Consider the following 21,565-nt stretch of genomic DNA (forward strand, 5'->3'; position numbering starts at 1 on the left):
GTGCTTGCCCGGGTTTGAACCCACGATCATCGGTTAAGATTCACGCGTTCTAACCACTAGGCCATCTCGACTTTAATTACTCGAATTAAAGTAGCTTTACTAAAGTCAATGTCAAAGAATCGACCAATCAAAACGCGTGAATAGCCCAATGTGACTGAATATATGTCCAATTACATTAACACGATTACAGACGACAGAGACGTCTTCTGTGCAATTTATTGTCACAACAAGTCGAAATGACATATGGCGGACCAATCCGAGCCCGTTGAGTGAAATCTATGACATGTATATGAGAATAGATTCTGCACATTGCGTTTATATTACAAATGAATATTCAATTTGAACTTCAATTTGTTATACTAAACATATTGATATATATAAAAATATTTACCGAAATTGATGATTCCGTATGAGCGAAGCGTACAAATATATATAATTCTAAAATACTCAAAATACTGCATAGTTCTGCGATAATACAAAAATATACACATTATATACATATAGACATGTACTGAACAATTATATGATATTTTTTGTTTTTACATAGCATTCACGGTCACAAGCTTAAGTTTCAAGCATTTATTACCCGGTTATTATAATCAGGAAACGATTCGTTTGGATAACGGATAGAAGAATTGTCCACGAGGCGTAATACAGAAGCTAATATTGGCGTATACGTGACATTGGCAGATTAGAATGCTACAAATACCGGATAGGGTGTATGTATGTAGCCGAGAGATATTAATTTATATTTATAAATAAAGAAAGACAGTACAGAAATAAACATAATAAAATATATTTCTCTTATTATTATTATAAAATATAGCAACGTAGTATATATGTATTATAAACGCCAGGGACACAAGACACTAGAGGCGGCGAAGGGAATAACGGCATAAGAGCGGCATACGAGGCGGTCTGACCCACAGGGATAAAATGCGCCAATATATGTTTTACATCAAAAATTGCAACGATAAATAGACAGTTCTACCAACCGCAAGCGAAACGAACTTATTTTTATATAATAACCGGACTTTAAGCTAAACTATTTCGATAAAACTGCTTTCATAATACATGGCTTTAATAAATATAAACAAACATTACATTCGAGAATTATTACATCTGATATTTCAAAATGTATCTATCAATCCGACCAGTCACGATTAAGCAAGCATTCAGTTCTATCTCTCTCTTTCACGCACTTTGATTCGCTTATATTATACTGATACATTATTAATATTATATAATTAAATTACTATGTTAAAAAAAAACCCAATAAAATTTTTAAATTTAGAATGACAACGAAAAATTTAATAGTATAATTTAATATTTTCCTTGAACAAGGTTTGAATTATTGTTATTCTATATAATTCTTTATATAAAAGAAATGCATTGAGGTTTCGGTTGTGTAACTGTTATATTAATTTGTTTGCGCCGGATGTCCTTACTATTACTATTATTTGTTACGCTTTCACGCTTAACAGATCAAAAGTCGAAAAGGGAAGCGATCACTGAGTCTTAAATTTAATCAGAATGGCTGTATAACATTCTATCATCATTATAATTTTCTTGTACTATTTATTTAAGGTGGCGCAGTGTGATAAAACACTGCAAGAGAAAGAATTAGGTCAAAGCTACCTGAATGCTAATGCCTGGTTTACACAGGCAATGCAGCAACTCGCACGTGTGAACGTATCATAAGAGATAAACGAGCTCGCGAGTTGTACAGTAGCTCGCCCCTTAACCTCCATTCGTATCGTTCGCTCACACGACATGACGTCATTTACATTTGGACGCGTACGGCAGTAGCTCGCCAATCAGTCGAGAAAGGATCTCTCACCATGTAAACAGCGATGTGTGCATATACACGTGCATATAGCGAGCAGCTGTCAACGGTCTAGTCAGCATCTCGCACTGTGTAAACCAGGCTTAAGTTAAGACGGTAACGATACGAAAGCAATTATTTTGTTCACAATTATTAATTATTGTGTTATACTTGAGGTGGGGCTTCATTATGGCGAATTTATACAATCTAACAAACAATTACCCTTTAAATACATTTAAAAGTAGCATCCTTTTTACAAAAGTACATTATTAGAGTATGACATAATTTATCACCTTATACATTTAACACAAAATTCATATAACAGTGATAGTGCGTTAGAATTAAAAAATAACTCAAACTCAATTTGTGTTACAAAACGACTAAAATATTTTATGAGTCAATTTAAATTAATTTTAAGCTACTACAATTGTGTACAGATAAACAAAAATATTCCTAAACTAATATATATTTTTTAATTTAATATATAACATAAATAATAACATCTAACATTCCTAAACAGATTGTGCTTAATCAAATTTAGTGAAATAAAAAAAAATCGAGTATAAAATTATAAATATGAAAACAATCATGTGATTTTGAACTTAATAAATGGCAGAATGGCACCTTCTACAATATAAAATTTGTTATCTGTGACAAAACAAACTAAAATATGGACTGTACAGATAAAGAGATGTACATTTGTGTATAAAAAGTGTCCCTCAAAATGTATATCATATCGGAGTAAAAAGGAATTAGAGACCAAATTACTGTTCGCGTAAGTGTTAATTTCAAGTAACACGCTTAGCTATAGTACCGCCATTGTGGCAATTTATAGAACCTTTCATACATTTCGGACATTTTAGACACATCTCTTTACTTTTACTCCACAGTCCGACCGCTTAGAGAATGCGTCTGACGTCAGTCAGGTGGTCGTATAAGCAGTTGACATAACATCGTAACAGCTTAACTAGCGAAGATAATGAAAAAAAAAAATGATTCTTCGAAGTTACATTGTCAATTCGATCACGGATCTGACAGGAACGTATTCTCTCAGCCGCCGTATAATTACAAATAAATAAACATTTGAAATTCATCGAAAATAAAAAACAAAAATATTTTAATTATAACTAATACAGAGTATTAAAAAAAACAATTACCATACACTATTATAATTGTTTCTTATATATTTTAAAGTATTTAACTCTTTTAAATAAGTAAAATTGCCATTGAAAGTTTCTCTTTGATCGGCAAAGGATAAATTTGATAGTAAGGAAGATTTTGAGATTATTCTACCATAATTTTTCTATGAGAATTATATACACAAGCGACAGAATATTATGCATGCAAGTTTGCTTATGTTTTCCATCACCACCGAGTTCGAGATTAAGTGAGCCAAAAATTTACGGCCTTACTTATAATATGTTGTGTCTCCTTCTTTCGAATGCCAAATCAATAAGGATAGAAAGAGATAAATACACAGTACGCAACTAAACAGTTGCTAAGCAACGTTTATAAGTAAGGCCGTTATATATACAATGATAAGCATGTGAAAATTAGGTGGTGATTTTTAATTCATGATCTTCGTTATGATTTGTGTTTTTATCTACTCGACCTACTCTGCTCACCAAATCATACAATGTAATCATTCAAATCATACAAAGCAAAATAAATATTAAATACAGTTTTTTTTTAAAGAATTCATGTAACATAAGGCATCACCCACACATTACGCGTACTTAATGACTTTTTTTTTTATTTGGATAGTAATCACTTCTCACTAAATTTATTTAAATATCTGTATATATAAAACATTACACTTGACTTAATATTAATGCCAAGGCCATCAATTTCAATGCTACTACTATAAATTGTTACAAGTTTTTATATAAACATTATTTCAATTTTTTATGTATTTTTAAATTGAAATTTATTACCAAATACATTTAATATCGTTTTACAGTAAAACGACAATATAAAGACTAGATTATATAATTCGCGTTTTTATAATTTTGATTAATGATAATTTAAGTAACATTAATAGCAACCCAAGATCTAGAATATAAATTACACGATCATTACACGATAATTACGGATCTGCCTTGACAATTTCGTTTAACGGTATAGATTTTTTTTTTTTTTTTCATAAAAATAATGTACCGAGGTATGTTATTTTTATTCTAATTACTTAAATTATGTGTTGTTATATTTCTTATGGTTTTTAACTAAATTATTTTTTCATTGATTGAGATTATTTTGTTAAAGTTTCCACTAAGTACACAAATGCGTAGATAGACTTAGGTTTTAATACCTAGTTGGTATAAACCAGGACACATTATTCAAATTGTGCCAAAACCCAAAAGTTTAATAAAAAGTAATTATACAAAAAAATATATTTTGTTTTATTTTTTAACGCCCAATACCGGACATATGGGAAAAAATCTTTATCTGTTATTAAAAAAAAAAATAAACATGAAAAAATGTTTAACCAATACGCAATACAAACTAGTTGGAAGAAATGTAACTTCTCTAACTTTCTGTATGTCACACTCCATATCTTTATATCATAATTATCTTCATATTGTGAAGAGAGAAATGTTTCTGAGTCTTCTGTAGTTCTTAGAGAAGTAATTTGTGCTCTTTCACTATTCTGTTGAGACATACACAAGGATGTCATATCTATAATTTCATTTTTTATTAGTACTAAAGCAACTACGGTGCCATGGCCAGTGACATCTCATACCTGATACCCCTGAGGGTTCGTTCGAGTTTAAGTTTTTGTCACATGTTCAGAATATATATAAACTATTGAAAAAGGTCCAAGAAAAATTTATTACAAAAAAAAAAAACTTCACGTTATTTTATAATAATGGTATATTAAATACGATTACGGTATAATTGTTACAACTGATATGGCTACATTGTTGAATACAAAAATATAATGTTTGCCGTTTTAGATGTAAGATCAATTATGTTTTACCTTTAGACACGGAATCCACTAAAATATATATTTATATATTTTATTATATTGGTTACATAAGGATAGCTACACATAATACATAGGGCTATTCAGTTCCGATTTTATATTTCCACTAGACCATGACGAATATCACTCGACAGGTTCAGTGTCATTTGGAATAAAAAAAAATAGTTTCATTGTCAGACGTCAACTGATTGGTTCACTTATGTCACCTTTGACGTAGGTCAATTAAAGTAGCTTTACTAAAGTCAATGTCAAAGAATCGACCAATCAAAACGCGTGAATAGCCCAATGTGACTGAATATATGTCCAATTACATTAACACGATTACAGACGACAGAGACGTCTTCTGTGCAATTTATTGTCACAACAAGTCGAAATAACATATGGCGGACCAATCCGAGCCCGTTGAGTGAAATCTATGACATGTATATGAGAATAGATTCTGCACATTGCGTTTATATTACAAATGAATATTCAATTTGAACTTCAATTTGTTATACTAAACATATTGATATATATAAAAATATTTACCGAAATTGATGATTCCGTATGAGCGAAGCGTACAAATATATATAATTCTAAAATACTCAAAATACTGCATAGTTCTGCGATAATACAAAAATATACACATTATATACATATAGACATGTACTGAACAATTATATGATATTTTTTGTTTTTACATAGCATTCACGGTCACAAGCTTAAGTTTCAAGCATTTATTACCCGGTTATTATAATCAGGAAACGATTCGTTTGGATAACGGATAGAAGAATTGTCCACGAGGCGTAATACAGAAGCTAATATTGGCGTATACGTGACATTGGCAGATTAGAATGCTACAAATACCGGATAGGGTGTATGTATGTAGCCGAGAGATATTAATTTATATTTATAAATAAAGAAAGACAGTACAGAAATAAACATAATAAAATATATTTCTCTTATTATTATTATAAAATATAGCAACGTAGTATATATGTATTATAAACGCCAGGGACACAAGACACTAGAGGCGGCGAAGGGAATAACGGCATAAGAGCGGCATACGAGGCGGTCTGACCCACAGGGATAAAATGCGCCAATATATGTTTTACATCAAAAATTGCAACGATAAATAGACAGTTCTACCAACCGCAAGCGAAACGAACTTATTTTTATATAATAACCGGACTTTAAGCTAAACTATTTCGATAAAACTGCTTTCATAATACATGGCTTTAATAAATATAAACAAACATTACATTCGAGAATTATTACATCTGATATTTCAAAATGTATCTATCAATCCGACCAGTCACGATTAAGCAAGCATTCAGTTCTATCTCTCTCTTTCACGCACTTTGATTCGCTTATATTATACTGATACATTATTAATATTATATAATTAAATTACTATGTTAAAAAAAAACCCAATAAAATTTTTAAATTTAGAATGACAACGAAAAATTTAATAGTATAATTTAATATTTTCCTTGAACAAGGTTTGAATTATTGTTATTCTATATAATTCTTTATATAAAAGAAATGCATTGAGGTTTCGGTTGTGTAACTGTTATATTAATTTGTTTGCGCCGGATGTCCTTACTATTACTATTATTTGTTACGCTTTCACGCTTAACAGATCAAAAGTCGAAAAGGGAAGCGATCACTGAGTCTTAAATTTAATCAGAATGGCTGTATAACATTCTATCATCATTATAATTTTCTTGTACTATTTATTTAAGGTGGCGCAGTGTGATAAAACACTGCAAGAGAAAGAATTAGGTCAAAGCTACCTGAATGCTAATGCCTGGTTTACACAGGCAATGCAGCAACTCGCACGTGTGAACGTATCATAAGAGATAAACGAGCTCGCGAGTTGTACAGTAGCTCGCCCCTTAACCTCCATTCGTATCGTTCGCTCACACGACATGACGTCATTTACATTTGGACGCGTACGGCAGTAGCTCGCCAATCAGTCGAGAAAGGATCTCTCACCATGTAAACAGCGATGTGTGCATATACACGTGCATATAGCGAGCAGCTGTCAACGGTCTAGTCAGCATCTCGCACTGTGTAAACCAGGCTTAAGTTAAGACGGTAACGATACGAAAGCAATTATTTTGTTCACAATTATTAATTATTGTGTTATACTTGAGGTGGGGCTTCATTATGGCGAATTTATACAATCTAACAAACAATTACCCTTTAAATACATTTAAAAGTAGCATCCTTTTTACAAAAGTACATTATTAGAGTATGACATAATTTATCACCTTATACATTTAACACAAAATTCATATAACAGTGATAGTGCGTTAGAATTAAAAAATAACTCAAACTCAATTTGTGTTACAAAACGACTAAAATATTTTATGAGTCAATTTAAATTAATTTTAAGCTACTACAATTGTGTACAGATAAACAAAAATATTCCTAAACTAATATATATTTTTTAATTTAATATATAACATAAATAATAACATCTAACATTCCTAAACAGATTGTGCTTAATCAAATTTAGTGAAATAAAAAAAAATCGAGTATAAAATTATAAATATGAAAACAATCATGTGATTTTGAACTTAATAAATGGCAGAATGGCACCTTCTACAATATAAAATTTGTTATCTGTGACAAAACAAACTAAAATATGGACTGTACAGATAAAGAGATGTACATTTGTGTATAAAAAGTGTCCCTCAAAATGTATATCATATCGGAGTAAAAAGGAATTAGAGACCAAATTACTGTTCGCGTAAGTGTTAATTTCAAGTAACACGCTTAGCTATAGTACCGCCATTGTGGCAATTTATAGAACCTTTCATACATTTCGGACATTTTAGACACATCTCTTTACTTTTACTCCACAGTCCGACCGCTTAGAGAATGCGTCTGACGTCAGTCAGGTGGTCGTATAAGCAGTTGACATAACATCGTAACAGCTTAACTAGCGAAGATAATGAAAAAAAAAAATGATTCTTCGAAGTTACATTGTCAATTCGATCACGGATCTGACAGGAACGTATTCTCTCAGCCGCCGTATAATTACAAATAAATAAACATTTGAAATTCATCGAAAATAAAAAACAAAAATATTTTAATTATAACTAATACAGAGTATTAAAAAAAACAATTACCATACACTATTATAATTGTTTCTTATATATTTTAAAGTATTTAACTCTTTTAAATAAGTAAAATTGCCATTGAAAGTTTCTCTTTGATCGGCAAAGGATAAATTTGATAGTAAGGAAGATTTTGAGATTATTCTACCATAATTTTTCTATGAGAATTATATACACAAGCGACAGAATATTATGCATGCAAGTTTGCTTATGTTTTCCATCACCACCGAGTTCGAGATTAAGTGAGCCAAAAATTTACGGCCTTACTTATAATATGTTGTGTCTCCTTCTTTCGAATGCCAAATCAATAAGGATAGAAAGAGATAAATACACAGTACGCAACTAAACAGTTGCTAAGCAACGTTTATAAGTAAGGCCGTTATATATACAATGATAAGCATGTGAAAATTAGGTGGTGATTTTTAATTCATGATCTTCGTTATGATTTGTGTTTTTATCTACTCGACCTACTCTGCTCACCAAATCATACAATGTAATCATTCAAATCATACAAAGCAAAATAAATATTAAATACAGTTTTTTTTTAAAGAATTCATGTAACATAAGGCATCACCCACACATTACGCGTACTTAATGACTTTTTTTTTTATTTGGATAGTAATCACTTCTCACTAAATTTATTTAAATATCTGTATATATAAAACATTACACTTGACTTAATATTAATGCCAAGGCCATCAATTTCAATGCTACTACTATAAATTGTTACAAGTTTTTATATAAACATTATTTCAATTTTTTATGTATTTTTAAATTGAAATTTATTACCAAATACATTTAATATCGTTTTACAGTAAAACGACAATATAAAGACTAGATTATATAATTCGCGTTTTTATAATTTTGATTAATGATAATTTAAGTAACATTAATAGCAACCCAAGATCTAGAATATAAATTACACGATCATTACACGATAATTACGGATCTGCCTTGACAATTTCGTTTAACGGTATAGATTTTTTTTTTTTTTTTCATAAAAATAACGTACCGAGGTATGTTATTTTTATTCTAATTACTTAAATTATGTGTTGTTATATTTCTTATGGTTTTTAACTAAATTATTTTTTCATTGATTGAGATTATTTTGTTAAAGTTTCCACTAAGTACACAAATGCGTAGATAGACTTAGGTTTTAATACCTAGTTGGTATAAACCAGGACACATTATTCAAATTGTGCCAAAACCCAAAAGTTTAATAAAAAGTAATTATACAAAAAAATATATTTTGTTTTATTTTTTAACGCCCAATACCGGACATATGGGAAAAAATCTTTATCTGTTATTAAAAAAAAAAATAAACATGAAAAAATGTTTAACCAATACGCAATACAAACTAGTTGGAAGAAATGTAACTTCTCTAACTTTCTGTATGTCACACTCCATATCTTTATATCATAATTATCTTCATATTGTGAAGAGAGAAATGTTTCTGAGTCTTCTGTAGTTCTTAGAGAAGTAATTTGTGCTCTTTCACTATTCTGTTGAGACATACACAAGGATGTCATATCTATAATTTCATTTTTTATTAGTACTAAAGCAACTACGGTGCCATGGCCAGTGACATCTCATACCTGATACCCCTGAGGGTTCGTTCGAGTTTAAGTTTTTGTCACATGTTCAGAATATATATAAACTATTGAAAAAGGTCCAAGAAAAATTTATTACAAAAAAAAAAAACTTCACGTTATTTTATAATAATGGTATATTAAATACGATTACGGTATAATTGTTACAACTGATATGGCTACATTGTTGAATACAAAAATATAATGTTTGCCGTTTTAGATGTAAGATCAATTATGTTTTACCTTTAGACACGGAATCCACTAAAATATATATTTATATATTTTATTATATTGGTTACATAAGGATAGCTACACATAATACATAGGGCTATTCAGTTCCGATTTTATATTTCCACTAGACCATGACGAATATCACTCGACAGGTTCAGTGTCATTTGGAATAAAAAAAAATAGTTTCATTGTCAGACGTCAACTGATTGGTTCACTTATGTCACCTTTGACGTAGGTCAATTAAAGTAGCTTTACTAAAGTCAATGTCAAAGAATCGACCAATCAAAACGCGTGAATAGCCCAATGTGACTGAATATATGTCCAATTACATTAACACGATTACAGACGACAGAGACGTCTTCTGTGCAATTTATTGTCACAACAAGTCGAAATAACATATGGCGGACCAATCCGAGCCCGTTGAGTGAAATCTATGACATGTATATGAGAATAGATTCTGCACATTGCGTTTATATTACAAATGAATATTCAATTTGAACTTCAATTTGTTATACTAAACATATTGATATATATAAAAATATTTACCGAAATTGATGATTCCGTATGAGCGAAGCGTACAAATATATATAATTCTAAAATACTCAAAATACTGCATAGTTCTGCGATAATACAAAAATATACACATTATATACATATAGACATGTACTGAACAATTATATGATATTTTTTGTTTTTACATAGCATTCACGGTCACAAGCTTAAGTTTCAAGCATTTATTACCCGGTTATTATAATCAGGAAACGATTCGTTTGGATAACGGATAGAAGAATTGTCCACGAGGCGTAATACAGAAGCTAATATTGGCGTATACGTGACATTGGCAGATTAGAATGCTACAAATACCGGATAGGGTGTATGTATGTAGCCGAGAGATATTAATTTATATTTATAAATAAAGAAAGACAGTACAGAAATAAACATAATAAAATATATTTCTCTTATTATTATTATAAAATATAGCAACGTAGTATATATGTATTATAAACGCCAGGGACACAAGACACTAGAGGCGGCGAAGGGAATAACGGCATAAGAGCGGCATACGAGGCGGTCTGACCCACAGGGATAAAATGCGCCAATATATGTTTTACATCAAAAATTGCAACGATAAATAGACAGTTCTACCAACCGCAAGCGAAACGAACTTATTTTTATATAATAACCGGACTTTAAGCTAAACTATTTCGATAAAACTGCTTTCATAATACATGGCTTTAATAAATATAAACAAACATTACATTCGAGAATTATTACATCTGATATTTCAAAATGTATCTATCAATCCGACCAGTCACGATTAAGCAAGCATTCAGTTCTATCTCTCTCTTTCACGCACTTTGATTCGCTTATATTATACTGATACATTATTAATATTATATAATTAAATTACTATGTTAAAAAAAAACCCAATAAAATTTTTAAATTTAGAATGACAACGAAAAATTTAATAGTATAATTTAATATTTTCCTTGAACAAGGTTTGAATTATTGTTATTCTATATAATTCTTTATATAAAAGAAATGCATTGAGGTTTCGGTTGTGTAACTGTTATATTAATTTGTTTGCGCCGGATGTCCTTACTATTACTATTATTTGTTACGCTTTCACGCTTAACAGATCAAAAGTCGAAAAGGGAAGCGATCACTGAGTCTTAAATTTAATCAGAATGGCTGTATAACATTCTATCATCATTATAATTTTCTTGTACTATTTATTTAAGGTGGCGCAGTGTGATAAAACACTGCAAGAGAAAGAATTAGGTCAAAGCTACCTGAATGCTAATGCCTGGTTTACACAGGCAATGCAGCAACTCGCACGTGTGAACGTATCATAAGAGATAAACGAGCTCGCGAGTTGTACAGTAGCTCGCCCCTTAACCTCCATTCGTATCGTTCGCTCACACGACATGACGTCATTTACATTCGGACGCGTACGGCAGTAGCTCGCCAATCAGTCGAGAAAGGATCTCTCACCATGTAAACAGCGATGTGTGCATATACACGTGCATATAGCGAGCAGCTGTCAACGGTCTAGTCAGCATCTCGCACTGTGTAAACCAGGCTTAAGTTAAGACGGTAACGATACGAAAGCAATTATTTTGTTCACAATTATTAATTATTGTGTTATACTTGAGGTGGGGCTTCATTATGGCGAATTTATACAATCTAACAAACAATTACCCTTTAAATACATTTAAAAGTAGCATCCTTTTTACAAAAGTACATTATTAGAGTATGACATAATTTATCACCTTATACATTTAACACAAAATTCATATAACAGTGATAGTGCGTTAGAATTAAAAAATAACTCAAACTCAATTTGTGTTACAAAACGACTAAAATATTTTATGAGTCAATTTAAATTAATTTTAAGCTACTACAATTGTGTACAGATAAACAAAAATATTCCTAAACTAATATATTTTTTTTAATTTAATATATAACATAAATAATAATATCTAACATTCCTAAACAGATTGTGCTTAATCAAATTTAGTGAAATAAAAAAAAAATCGAGTATAAAATTATAAATATGAAAACAATCATGTGATTTTGAACTTAATAAATGGCAGAATGGCACCTTCTACAATATAAAATTTGTTATCTGTGACAAAACAAACTAAAATATGGACTGTACAGATAAAGAGATGTACATTTGTGTATAAAAAGTGTCCCTCAAAATGTATATCATATCGGAGTAAAAAGGAATTAGAGACCAAATTACTGTTCGCGTAAGTGTTAATTTCAAGTAACACGCTTAGCTATAGTACCGCCATTGTGGCAATTTATAGAACCTTTCATACATTTCGGACATTTTAGACACATCTCTTTACTTTTACTCCACAGTCCGACCGCTTAGAGAATGCGTCTGACGTCAGTCAGGTGGTCGTATAAGCAGTCGACATAACATCGTAACAGCTTAACTAGCGAAAATAATGAAAAAAAAAATGATTCTTCGAAGTTACATCGTCAATTCGATCACGGATCTGACAGGAACGTATTCTCTCAGCCGCCGTATAATTGCAAATAAATAAACATTTGAAATTCATCGAAAATAAAAAACAGAAATATTTTAATTATAACTAATACAGAGTATTAAAAAAAACAATTACCATACACTATTATAATTGTTTCTTATATATTTTAAAGTATTTAACTCTTTTAAATAAGTAAAATTGCCATTGAAAGTTTCTCTTTGATCGGCAAAGGATAAATTTGATAGTAAGGAAGATTTTGAGATTATTCTACCATAATTTTTCTATGAGAATTATATACACAGGCGACAGAATATTATGCATGCAAGTTTGCTTATGTTTTCCATCACCACCGAGTTCGAGATTAAGTGAGCCAAAAATTTACGGCCTTACTTATAATATGTTGTGTCTCCTTCTTTCGAATGCCAAATCAATAATGATAGAAAGAGATAAATACACATTACGCAACTAAACAGTTGCTAAGCAACGTTTATAAGTAAGGCCGTTATATATACAATGATAAGCATGTGAAAATTAGGTGGTGATTTTTAATTCATGATCTTCGTTATGATTTGTGTTTTTATCTACTCGACCTACTCTGCTCACCAAATCATACAATGTAATCATTCAAATCATACAAAGCAAAATAAATATTAAATACAGTTTTTTTTTAAAGAATTCATGTAACATAAGGCATCACCCACACATTACGCGTACTTAATGACTTTTTTTTTATTTGGATAGTAATCACTTCTCACTAAATTTATTTAAATATCTGTATATATAAAACATTACACTTGACTTAATATTAATGCCAAGGCCATCAATTTCAATGCTACGTTTTGGCAGTTAAATAAAAATTCCTACTACTATAAATTGTTACAAGTTTTTATATAAACATTATTTCAATTTTTTATGTATTTTTAAATTGAAATTTATTACCAAATACATTTAATATCGTTTTACAGTAAAACGACAATATAAAGACTAGATTATATAATTCGCGTTTTTATAATTTTGATTAATGATAATTTAAGTAACATTAATAGCAACCCAAGATCTAGAATATAAATTACACAGATAAAAATATAGCCACAGATAATTAATTAAAATACATCAAGATTCATTGGAGCGTACAAGAAGGGCACAGTTTAATTTTATTCAAATTCAAACAAGCACCATGAAAAATGTGGCCGCATTTATATACCCATAAACCACCATCTTCTATTAAGACCTCATTTCGTAATGGCAACCCACATAGAGTGCAGTCTGTGACATCAGCCATAGTCAAGGCCATCAATATGTCATTTAGTATTGAATTTTCTGAATTTTCAAACTCACTTGGTGATGATAGTTTTTCGTATATTTTCTTTAGACCCCAATTAGGTGATGTCGCAGCGACGGTTAGCGGCAAAGAGGTATTTTTTATTGTTCCATCGGAAGCGTTTAAGAGAATCTTGTGTATCTGCAATTGAAACGATGTTATATTTAAATAAAATAAAACAATATAATATTATCCCTGACGGTTGAGCCTTGTAAGCTCATCTAGTAGGTACTACATACTCATCAAAGGTACCGAAAAACAGCAATAATTTTGATTTCATGTGTTTCGGTATGAAGAATAAATGAAACAGAGTGATTATATTCGCAAGGAACGGATGATTAAATGAACAGTGTCGATATTTCTAGAATGTCAAAGAAATATCATTATTTGATTACTCAAAATTTTTTATTTACAATTTCCAAAATTCAAGCAAGTTATTGTTGAATATGTTTTCCTATTTCTATTGTTTTCTTCTTAATCCTATATACATTAGATATAAAATTGATTAAATTTTGAAAATGTTATAAGTTTGTGGATGTTGTGACATCTAAAAAGTTGTATGTTCAAAGATGTTACTGTATCAATTTATTTAGATAAACGATTAAATATAACGGTCAATACTAAGTTTGTTGAGAAAATAAATAGATACATGATAATATATACATATATGTATATATATACATACACGGTGATAGAGCTTTGTGCTATCCCGTCTCAGTATGCACTATCGACTCATCTCTCATTTTATATTCTACCAACAAGCAGCAATAGTTAGTATTGTTGTGTTCGGGCGAGTGAGCCAGTGTAACTACAGGCACATAACTTCATAGTTACCAAGGTTGGTAGAGCATTGAAAGTGCAGTCTATAGGCGATGGTGACTTCTTAACATCAGTTGATCTAGAACTGCCATAAAAATATCTTACCTCAATTCGAGAGTCCTTGAAATCGTACGAACTATAAACGGTATCAACCATTGGAATCGTTATAGTTCCATCATATTTCCCATACAAGACCACTAGCAAGCATGAATGGTAAAACTTCATTGTTAAAGCACCATTTTCTATTAACTTTGCATGTCTTTGCATCAATTTAATCGCATTTTTACCTCCAACTGATTTTATTATCATCGAGCCAAGATGATCCCAACTTAACATGTCTTTGACGGATATGTGTTCGAATTTTTTGTTACAATTTAAACATATATTTGCATATAACGTTGCATATAGCTGTATAGCCCTCTCCCACGTCTCAAATGTAAACTGAGGTAAGAAAGAGTGCAAGAGACTCTCGTCCAGCATTTGTAAAAGTACTCTTAGAACATTTATCAAGTCTTCGTTTCTTCTTAAGTACAATATTTTCCTCCATAAATATGGCATTTTTTTGCATACTTCGTAGCATTGCTCTTTAGTTTGACTCGACCACTGTTGTTCGATGAATTCATCAATAAGTTCCGAAAACACCGGCATTTGACTTGTCCTTATATACGGAAGCGGAAAGCCACATTCACAACCTATATTCGAGTGTTTCTGAGTTTTAATATTAACCGCTATACAAGAATCTACAAAGTATTTAAAAAGTACTTCATCTTTTATTATCATATTTAGTAAATCGTACTTGTTTATCGATCCTTTTAGGTATGATAGGAATATATTATTTGGTACAAATTTAGACTCTTCAAAAGCTTCTATTGATATACAATATTTTTCTAATAATAACATTAGGTCATAAATCTCGTTAATATTATGGGCATAGTTATCGATTATTGAGTTTAAATTCGTTTCAGATTCTTTATTTACAAGACTTAATCTAGAATATTGGTACAACATTTTGCAAACTTTGTCTCTTTCTAAATTATTATTGTCAACTTCTACAGTACTTTGACTAGATTCTCTGAAAATTATATCGTTTTCTAGAACTACAGGTACATCGTCAACTGTATAATCATCGCGGGGTATCCATTTAGGGAACTTTTCATGTTCGTGTAATTGACTATTTTGTGTTATATCGTTTTTATCGATGCTCAAATGTTTCATTTTTTCTTCGAAATCTTCCCATTTCTCTCTTAGAATCTTTTTGCTTGAATTCAATTTATCTGATACGGTAACACTAATTCCTTTTAGAGTTTGTAACGCTTCCGGTGGCAATGGTCCGAATATGTTATCGTCAGTATTTTTAGCTTGAACATTATTATCATCTAGAAGTGATTGCGTATGATATGTGTTATCCACAACATATATTCCGGATTTCATTTGAGTTGCATCGCTCGATTTCAATGTATCAAATTTCTTTATAATATTATCTAATGTGTCTTCACTGTCTATTTTATCTCTTAAACCGCTTAATATATGCAATTTAGGTGATAATTCATGAGACACCAAATATTCTTTAAACAAGGCACATAAACTGGCACATAACCTAAACTTACTATCGGCATAGCATTTAACTAAAAACTTATCTAATTTCATAAATCTCAAACTAATTAGAGAGCCATTCGATAACCAAACATATAACAAATCGTTATAAATCCGACATTCAGTTATATTATTGTACGCATCAAACCAAACAGTGTTATCGACGTCTTGAATGTTCAAGAAATATAATGAGTTCCTGCTGTATGCTAATATGGCACCATTGAGGCTATATATTTTCGTAAAATTTACAGATTGTCCATTAACAACATCTGTAGCATTTTTAATACTGAAATTCTCATTTTCATATGATTCATTTGATACTAATGTCATAGGTTGTTTAGCTAGAACTTGTTTAAATTGATGAGTTCTCCTAACCATGCCATCAACGGTGGCTTCCCATAACCTAGATGATGGCCGTGCACAATAAATAACAGTATTAGCGAATTCTTCGCCGACAACGAATCTGACATCATCATCAACAATGTTGAATTTCTTAAGTTCAGTAAATTCCTCTGTTGCGTTTGCTGTTACGCCATTTGTTAGAGGTTTTTCAATATTCGCGAAGCAAGCTCCGAATTCGCCGTCTCGTAATTTTTGTCCAATTTGCCTGTACTGTTCTTGTATTGTATTACATATGTAGCACCTTGTGAGAGTCGACACAAGTAACATGCATTCTTTTGCTTCCAATTGGCAAATACGCGAATCTAAACTCATAATAATCTGTGTGGAACTCTGGAACATTCTTTTTGCCTAAAATAAGTTGTTTAGTTGTTAAGATTTAGATGATAAAAAGCTGATGCAAAAATAATCAAAATTTACAGACACTAAGTATATATGTCCTTGCTTATATTTTCCAACTTTATCAAATTTTGTTTGTTTGTTTGATTCAATGAAAAAGTTAGATTTAACTAAAATTAAAAGTTAGATTAAATATATTTAACTTATAACTTAACATATTTTTTCAATGATTAACACATACACCCAGATCATTATAAAAGCTAAGCTAAATATAATAATTAATAAATAATTAGCTTTATAAACAATACTTACAATGAAATTCTGCAATTGTAGAATTGAAACCTTCCCAATATCATCACCAGTAAAAAGCATGTTTCTACTCCATGTCAACGCTGTCACCTCATTCCCTTGATGTTCCTTAGATGATGTTGTAGAAAAACTACCACTTAATGATTGTTCACATTCCGTTACCGTGACAACGCCTTTTCCATTTGCAAAACCAATGTGCTTCTCATCTGACGATATAGCTAATCTTGTAATCGGACCATCCTGGAATGAAAAACAACGAAGGATTTGAAAATCAACATTTTTTTACTAAAAGTATAAAAGATAAATACTTAATAAAAGTATTAAGCAATGTATTGTTTGACTAAGAATTTTTCGTTCTAAAAAATATTTTATATATGCATGTATTTATTTAATATTACTGGTGAGTGTATATATAATATATATAAATGTATAAATACCCCTGCTTTACCCCCGGGCTTTCCTCGCGTCATAATTCAGAATTGCTCTTATGTTAGAAGAATATTAGAGTATGCTAGCTGTGTTTGGAACCCACAATATAATATATGTTGAATATATTGAGGCCATACAAAAAAAGTTTATTAAGCATCTGAACTTTAAAACTTGCACTAACACAATCCACAAGGATTCTTATAACCATTATCGCATATCCAGCTTGACAGATTGACGCGAAACTTTAGACATGATATTTCTATATGATTTGGTCTCTGGTAAAATAGATTCCCCTCGCGAGTTGCACTCGCGTGTTCTTTTTACTGTACCTAACAAGCGAACTCGTAATGCATATTCGAATCCATTATACGTCCCTTTATCCAATACGCGTTACGCTGCAAACTTTACACTATCACGCATTTTGTCACTATATAATAAAAGATACTCACACATTGATATATTTAATTGGTCAATTAAATCATTTAAAAAAGATATTCTTAGAGCTCAAAATTCAATTTAACACACACACAAACTCACGTACACTCAAGTACTTGCAAACACAATCACTTATACACACACAAATACCAGCATAGCCACACTCAGCCACGTCGTGGCCTGTGTCGACTGATCGAATTGTACTGGTTTTTTTAAATCATTATTATTTTGTTACATTCACATTTTATTTTTCAAAACTGTGTGTTGCTACTTCTGTTAACTGTTATTAGGTTTGCATAATTCAATGGAAAACAGTAATTGGCTCTATTGTCTGTATTTTGTTTTTTAATGTCAACATATTTTGTATCATGCTGTTGTTTTCCTTCAATAAATAAATACTAATTCCATAGATCAAAAATGAAAGATTTTCAAAAGGAAATTGTATAAAAATTATCATGGTGCTGGGCGATATGTCAGCCAGTCAATCCGTTATTACCTTATATACCTATATTGGTAATGTAGGTGGTAAAATAATTACTTGTAATTTAAAAATTATTGTACCCCTTTATCATATTTCTAATTTTGCTTGAAAGATATCTATGCTAAGCTGATAAGGTTGTCTGTTGCACCTCATGCAACTTTTTTATATTAATATGTTTATTTTAATTTTAGGGTGCAACATATTAACATATATATTAATTAAAAGTAAATGTAAAAAATATAGATAGATAGAATACTAAAAATATAATGCTAATAGTTGACAACATATTGTTTCACTTGTTTGTTTTCTGTTTTATGATAATAAACAATTCACACACAATGGACACTACATGACGGGAAAAAGTTCGGGCACAGGACCAACGACTTTACCTGCTTTCCGAGGTACGTGAGTGTACAGACTTCCAATTTCCAGATTCCAGGCTGCTACTCAGTAGCAGTCTTCAACATGTTAAGCCAATAATTATTTTTTGGACCGACCTGGGTTTTGAACCCAGGGCCTCAGGATTTTAGGTCTTATATCTAGTCAATATAGACCAATGAGGCAGTTATAATATTAGAATTTGTTTTTTAAAATTAAAAACATTATACTAACCTTTTAAAAAAAAAAAAAAAAAAAGTAACAGCCTGTAAATGTCCCACTGCTGGGCTAAGGCCTCCTCTCCCTATTTGAGGCGAAGGTTTGGAGCTTATTCCACCACGCTGCTCCAATGCGGGTTGGTGGAATACACATGTGGCAGAATTTCGATGAAATTAGACACATGCAGGTTTCCTCACGATGTTTTCCTTCACCGAAAAGCACGAGATGAATTATAAATAGAAATTAAGCACATGAAAATTCAGAGGTGCTTGCCCGGGTTCGAACCCACGTTCATCGGTTAAGATTAACGCGTTCGTACCACTGGGCCATCTCGACTTTTACTAACCTTACTTGGAATTAATTGTATAAATTCACAAGGCCATCTGTTAAACACATAGATTCCTCCACTAGTAGCCCCAAAAGCAATTAATGATTTTGATACATCAAAGCTGGTGTACTGGAAAAGATTGAAATTAAATTATGAATAATAATATTAATAATATATAAAAAAAGGATATTTCAGAAATATTATCTGATTTCACTCATCTATGCTATAGAGTTCAATTTTCTCTTTAGTACATACAATTATAAATTTTAATACTGCTTTTTAAAGTATTATTATTGTTGTTACATCTTCACAGTATAAAATATATTAATTGTTGAGCGACCAGGATTAAAATTAAAAATTTAACAATATTGGCTAAACATTTTTTTTAATTTATTCTAGAATAAATTGATTGGTATATTTAAAAAAAAACAAAGAAAGTAAATAAATTGTTTTTCTATTTGAATTAATAGCTAAAAACACTTCTATCAAGATTAATACTGAAAAAGGACTTTTTTGTCATACATATATACAAGTTCTTTATATTGGTATAATAGTTCAACTTATGCATCATATATTCAACTTATGCATGGTTGGAAGAGAATGCATTTTGGCCTCAAGCATCTATCTACCTTTGCATTATTTTGAACATAAATCTTCACTAATAAATGAGAAGACATTTTTTTTGTAACGCCAAATAAACTGAACATTATACATAAAATAAATAAAACTTATAACAGAAGATGCAGTGCATTTCAGAGAAGGTTTTGCTATTGATGTGATGTGCATGAACCTTATGTTTTTGTTCTCAGTGTCAGTCATTTTCTAAAACAATTTCAAAAAGCATAACACTCGAGTTTTAAATATTTTTATTGTTGTTTATGTTTTGATATACCTCAGAATCAGAGCATAATTTAACATGATTGATGACAATGCATAGTGTAAAATAAACAAATGAAATTCTCAATTGACACACTACTCAATACACAAAAACTCCATGTCTAAGTTCTAAAGCACTTATTTTATTACAAAATTTACATTGTGACTTCATATGACTTCACCTGTAGGTTAGTCAGAATTTAAATTCAAAATTCATACATATTTCCAGAGTAATAAAAGTCATGCACGAATCGATCCTTTATGCAAAAATTAATTAAAAAAAATATAGTAGGTATATATATAATAGGTTATAAAAAACTAGTTTTAACAAAGACAATAATTAATGTGAAACAATTCATATATAATTATAGAAACAATTACTTTGAGTAGCTGCCAAATACCTCATTAGAACTAACCTTTATTCGTTGTATATTTTTAATGGGATAGTTTAAGGTTTCAGTAATATCGGGTAGCTCTTGCAGTATGTAAGGTGGTATATTAGGGAAAGACATTTTATAAGAACATTTTATGATATAGTTTTTATCAAAAAATACTCTACACTTTACTAATTTCACAATATAAACATGATAGACAAACTGAATTTGATTTCTTTATTTGACAGTGACAAGCAGAAATGACAATTGACATTAAGGAATAAATTCGAGTTAATTTGTGTTTATTTGACATCGCTGAGTCACAAAATGACAATTAAAAACCGATTGATTATGACTTAAAAAAAAAATTATAATTTTAAAATTTTACTTTTCATTCTTTTAATAGCGGACCATGCCCGTCATGCAAATCAATTTATTCATTATATCTCCAATTTTAAAACAATAATGATAATAAAATAACCTTTTCGCTATTTGCTAGATACATTTTTTAACAGTAATCAATCAGTA

At 30.4% G+C, this 21,565-nt stretch overlaps 2 protein-coding genes across 4 annotated transcripts in view; one reads left to right on the forward strand and one right to left on the reverse strand.

Moving 5' to 3' along the window:
- The window catches only part of LOC126776810 (transcription factor Sox-6), a 488,433-nt gene that overhangs the window by 286,625 nt on the left and 180,243 nt on the right, over window positions 1-21,565 (forward strand). The gene's annotated exons all lie outside the window — the stretch shown is intronic.
- Window positions 773-21,270, reverse strand: LOC126776752 (BLOC-2 complex member HPS5 homolog). 3 transcript variants are annotated; one of them, XM_050499486.1, is made up of 6 exons: window positions 21,080-21,270; window positions 19,806-19,916; window positions 17,521-17,757; window positions 14,983-17,220; window positions 11,973-14,199; window positions 773-2,032 (listed from the first exon to the last, which is right to left on the reverse strand). In XM_050499486.1, the coding sequence occupies exons 1-5, from the start codon at window positions 21,173-21,175 to the stop codon at window positions 13,858-13,860; spliced, it is 3,024 nt and encodes a 1,007-aa protein (XP_050355443.1). In that variant the 5' UTR covers window positions 21,176-21,270; the 3' UTR covers window positions 773-2,032; window positions 11,973-13,857. The 3 variants fall into 3 exon arrangements, with proteins under 3 accessions (XP_050355443.1, XP_050355442.1, XP_050355441.1); XM_050499485.1 differs by lacking the exon at window positions 773-2,032 and adding an exon at window positions 5,718-6,977; XM_050499484.1 differs by lacking the exon at window positions 773-2,032 and adding an exon at window positions 10,663-11,922.

The sequence above is a fragment of the Nymphalis io genome, chromosome 21 (assembly GCF_905147045.1).
Source record: "Nymphalis io chromosome 21, ilAglIoxx1.1, whole genome shotgun sequence".
Lineage (NCBI taxonomy): Eukaryota > Metazoa > Arthropoda > Insecta > Lepidoptera > Nymphalidae > Nymphalis > Nymphalis io.

Excerpts from the sequence above, each read along its gene's own strand:
- LOC126776752 (XM_050499486.1), bottom strand. The coding sequence starts at position 21,175 with ATGTCTTTCCCTAATATACCACCTTACATACTGCAAGAGCTACCCGAT. Across the intron at positions 19,917-21,079 it reads AAAATATACAACGAATAAAG|TACACCAGCTTTGATGTATC; the intron begins GTTAGTTCTAAT and ends AATCTTTTCCAG. Across the intron at positions 17,221-17,520 it reads TACAATTGCAGAATTTCATT|GCAAAAAGAATGTTCCAGAG; the intron begins GTAAGTATTGTT and ends AACTTATTTTAG.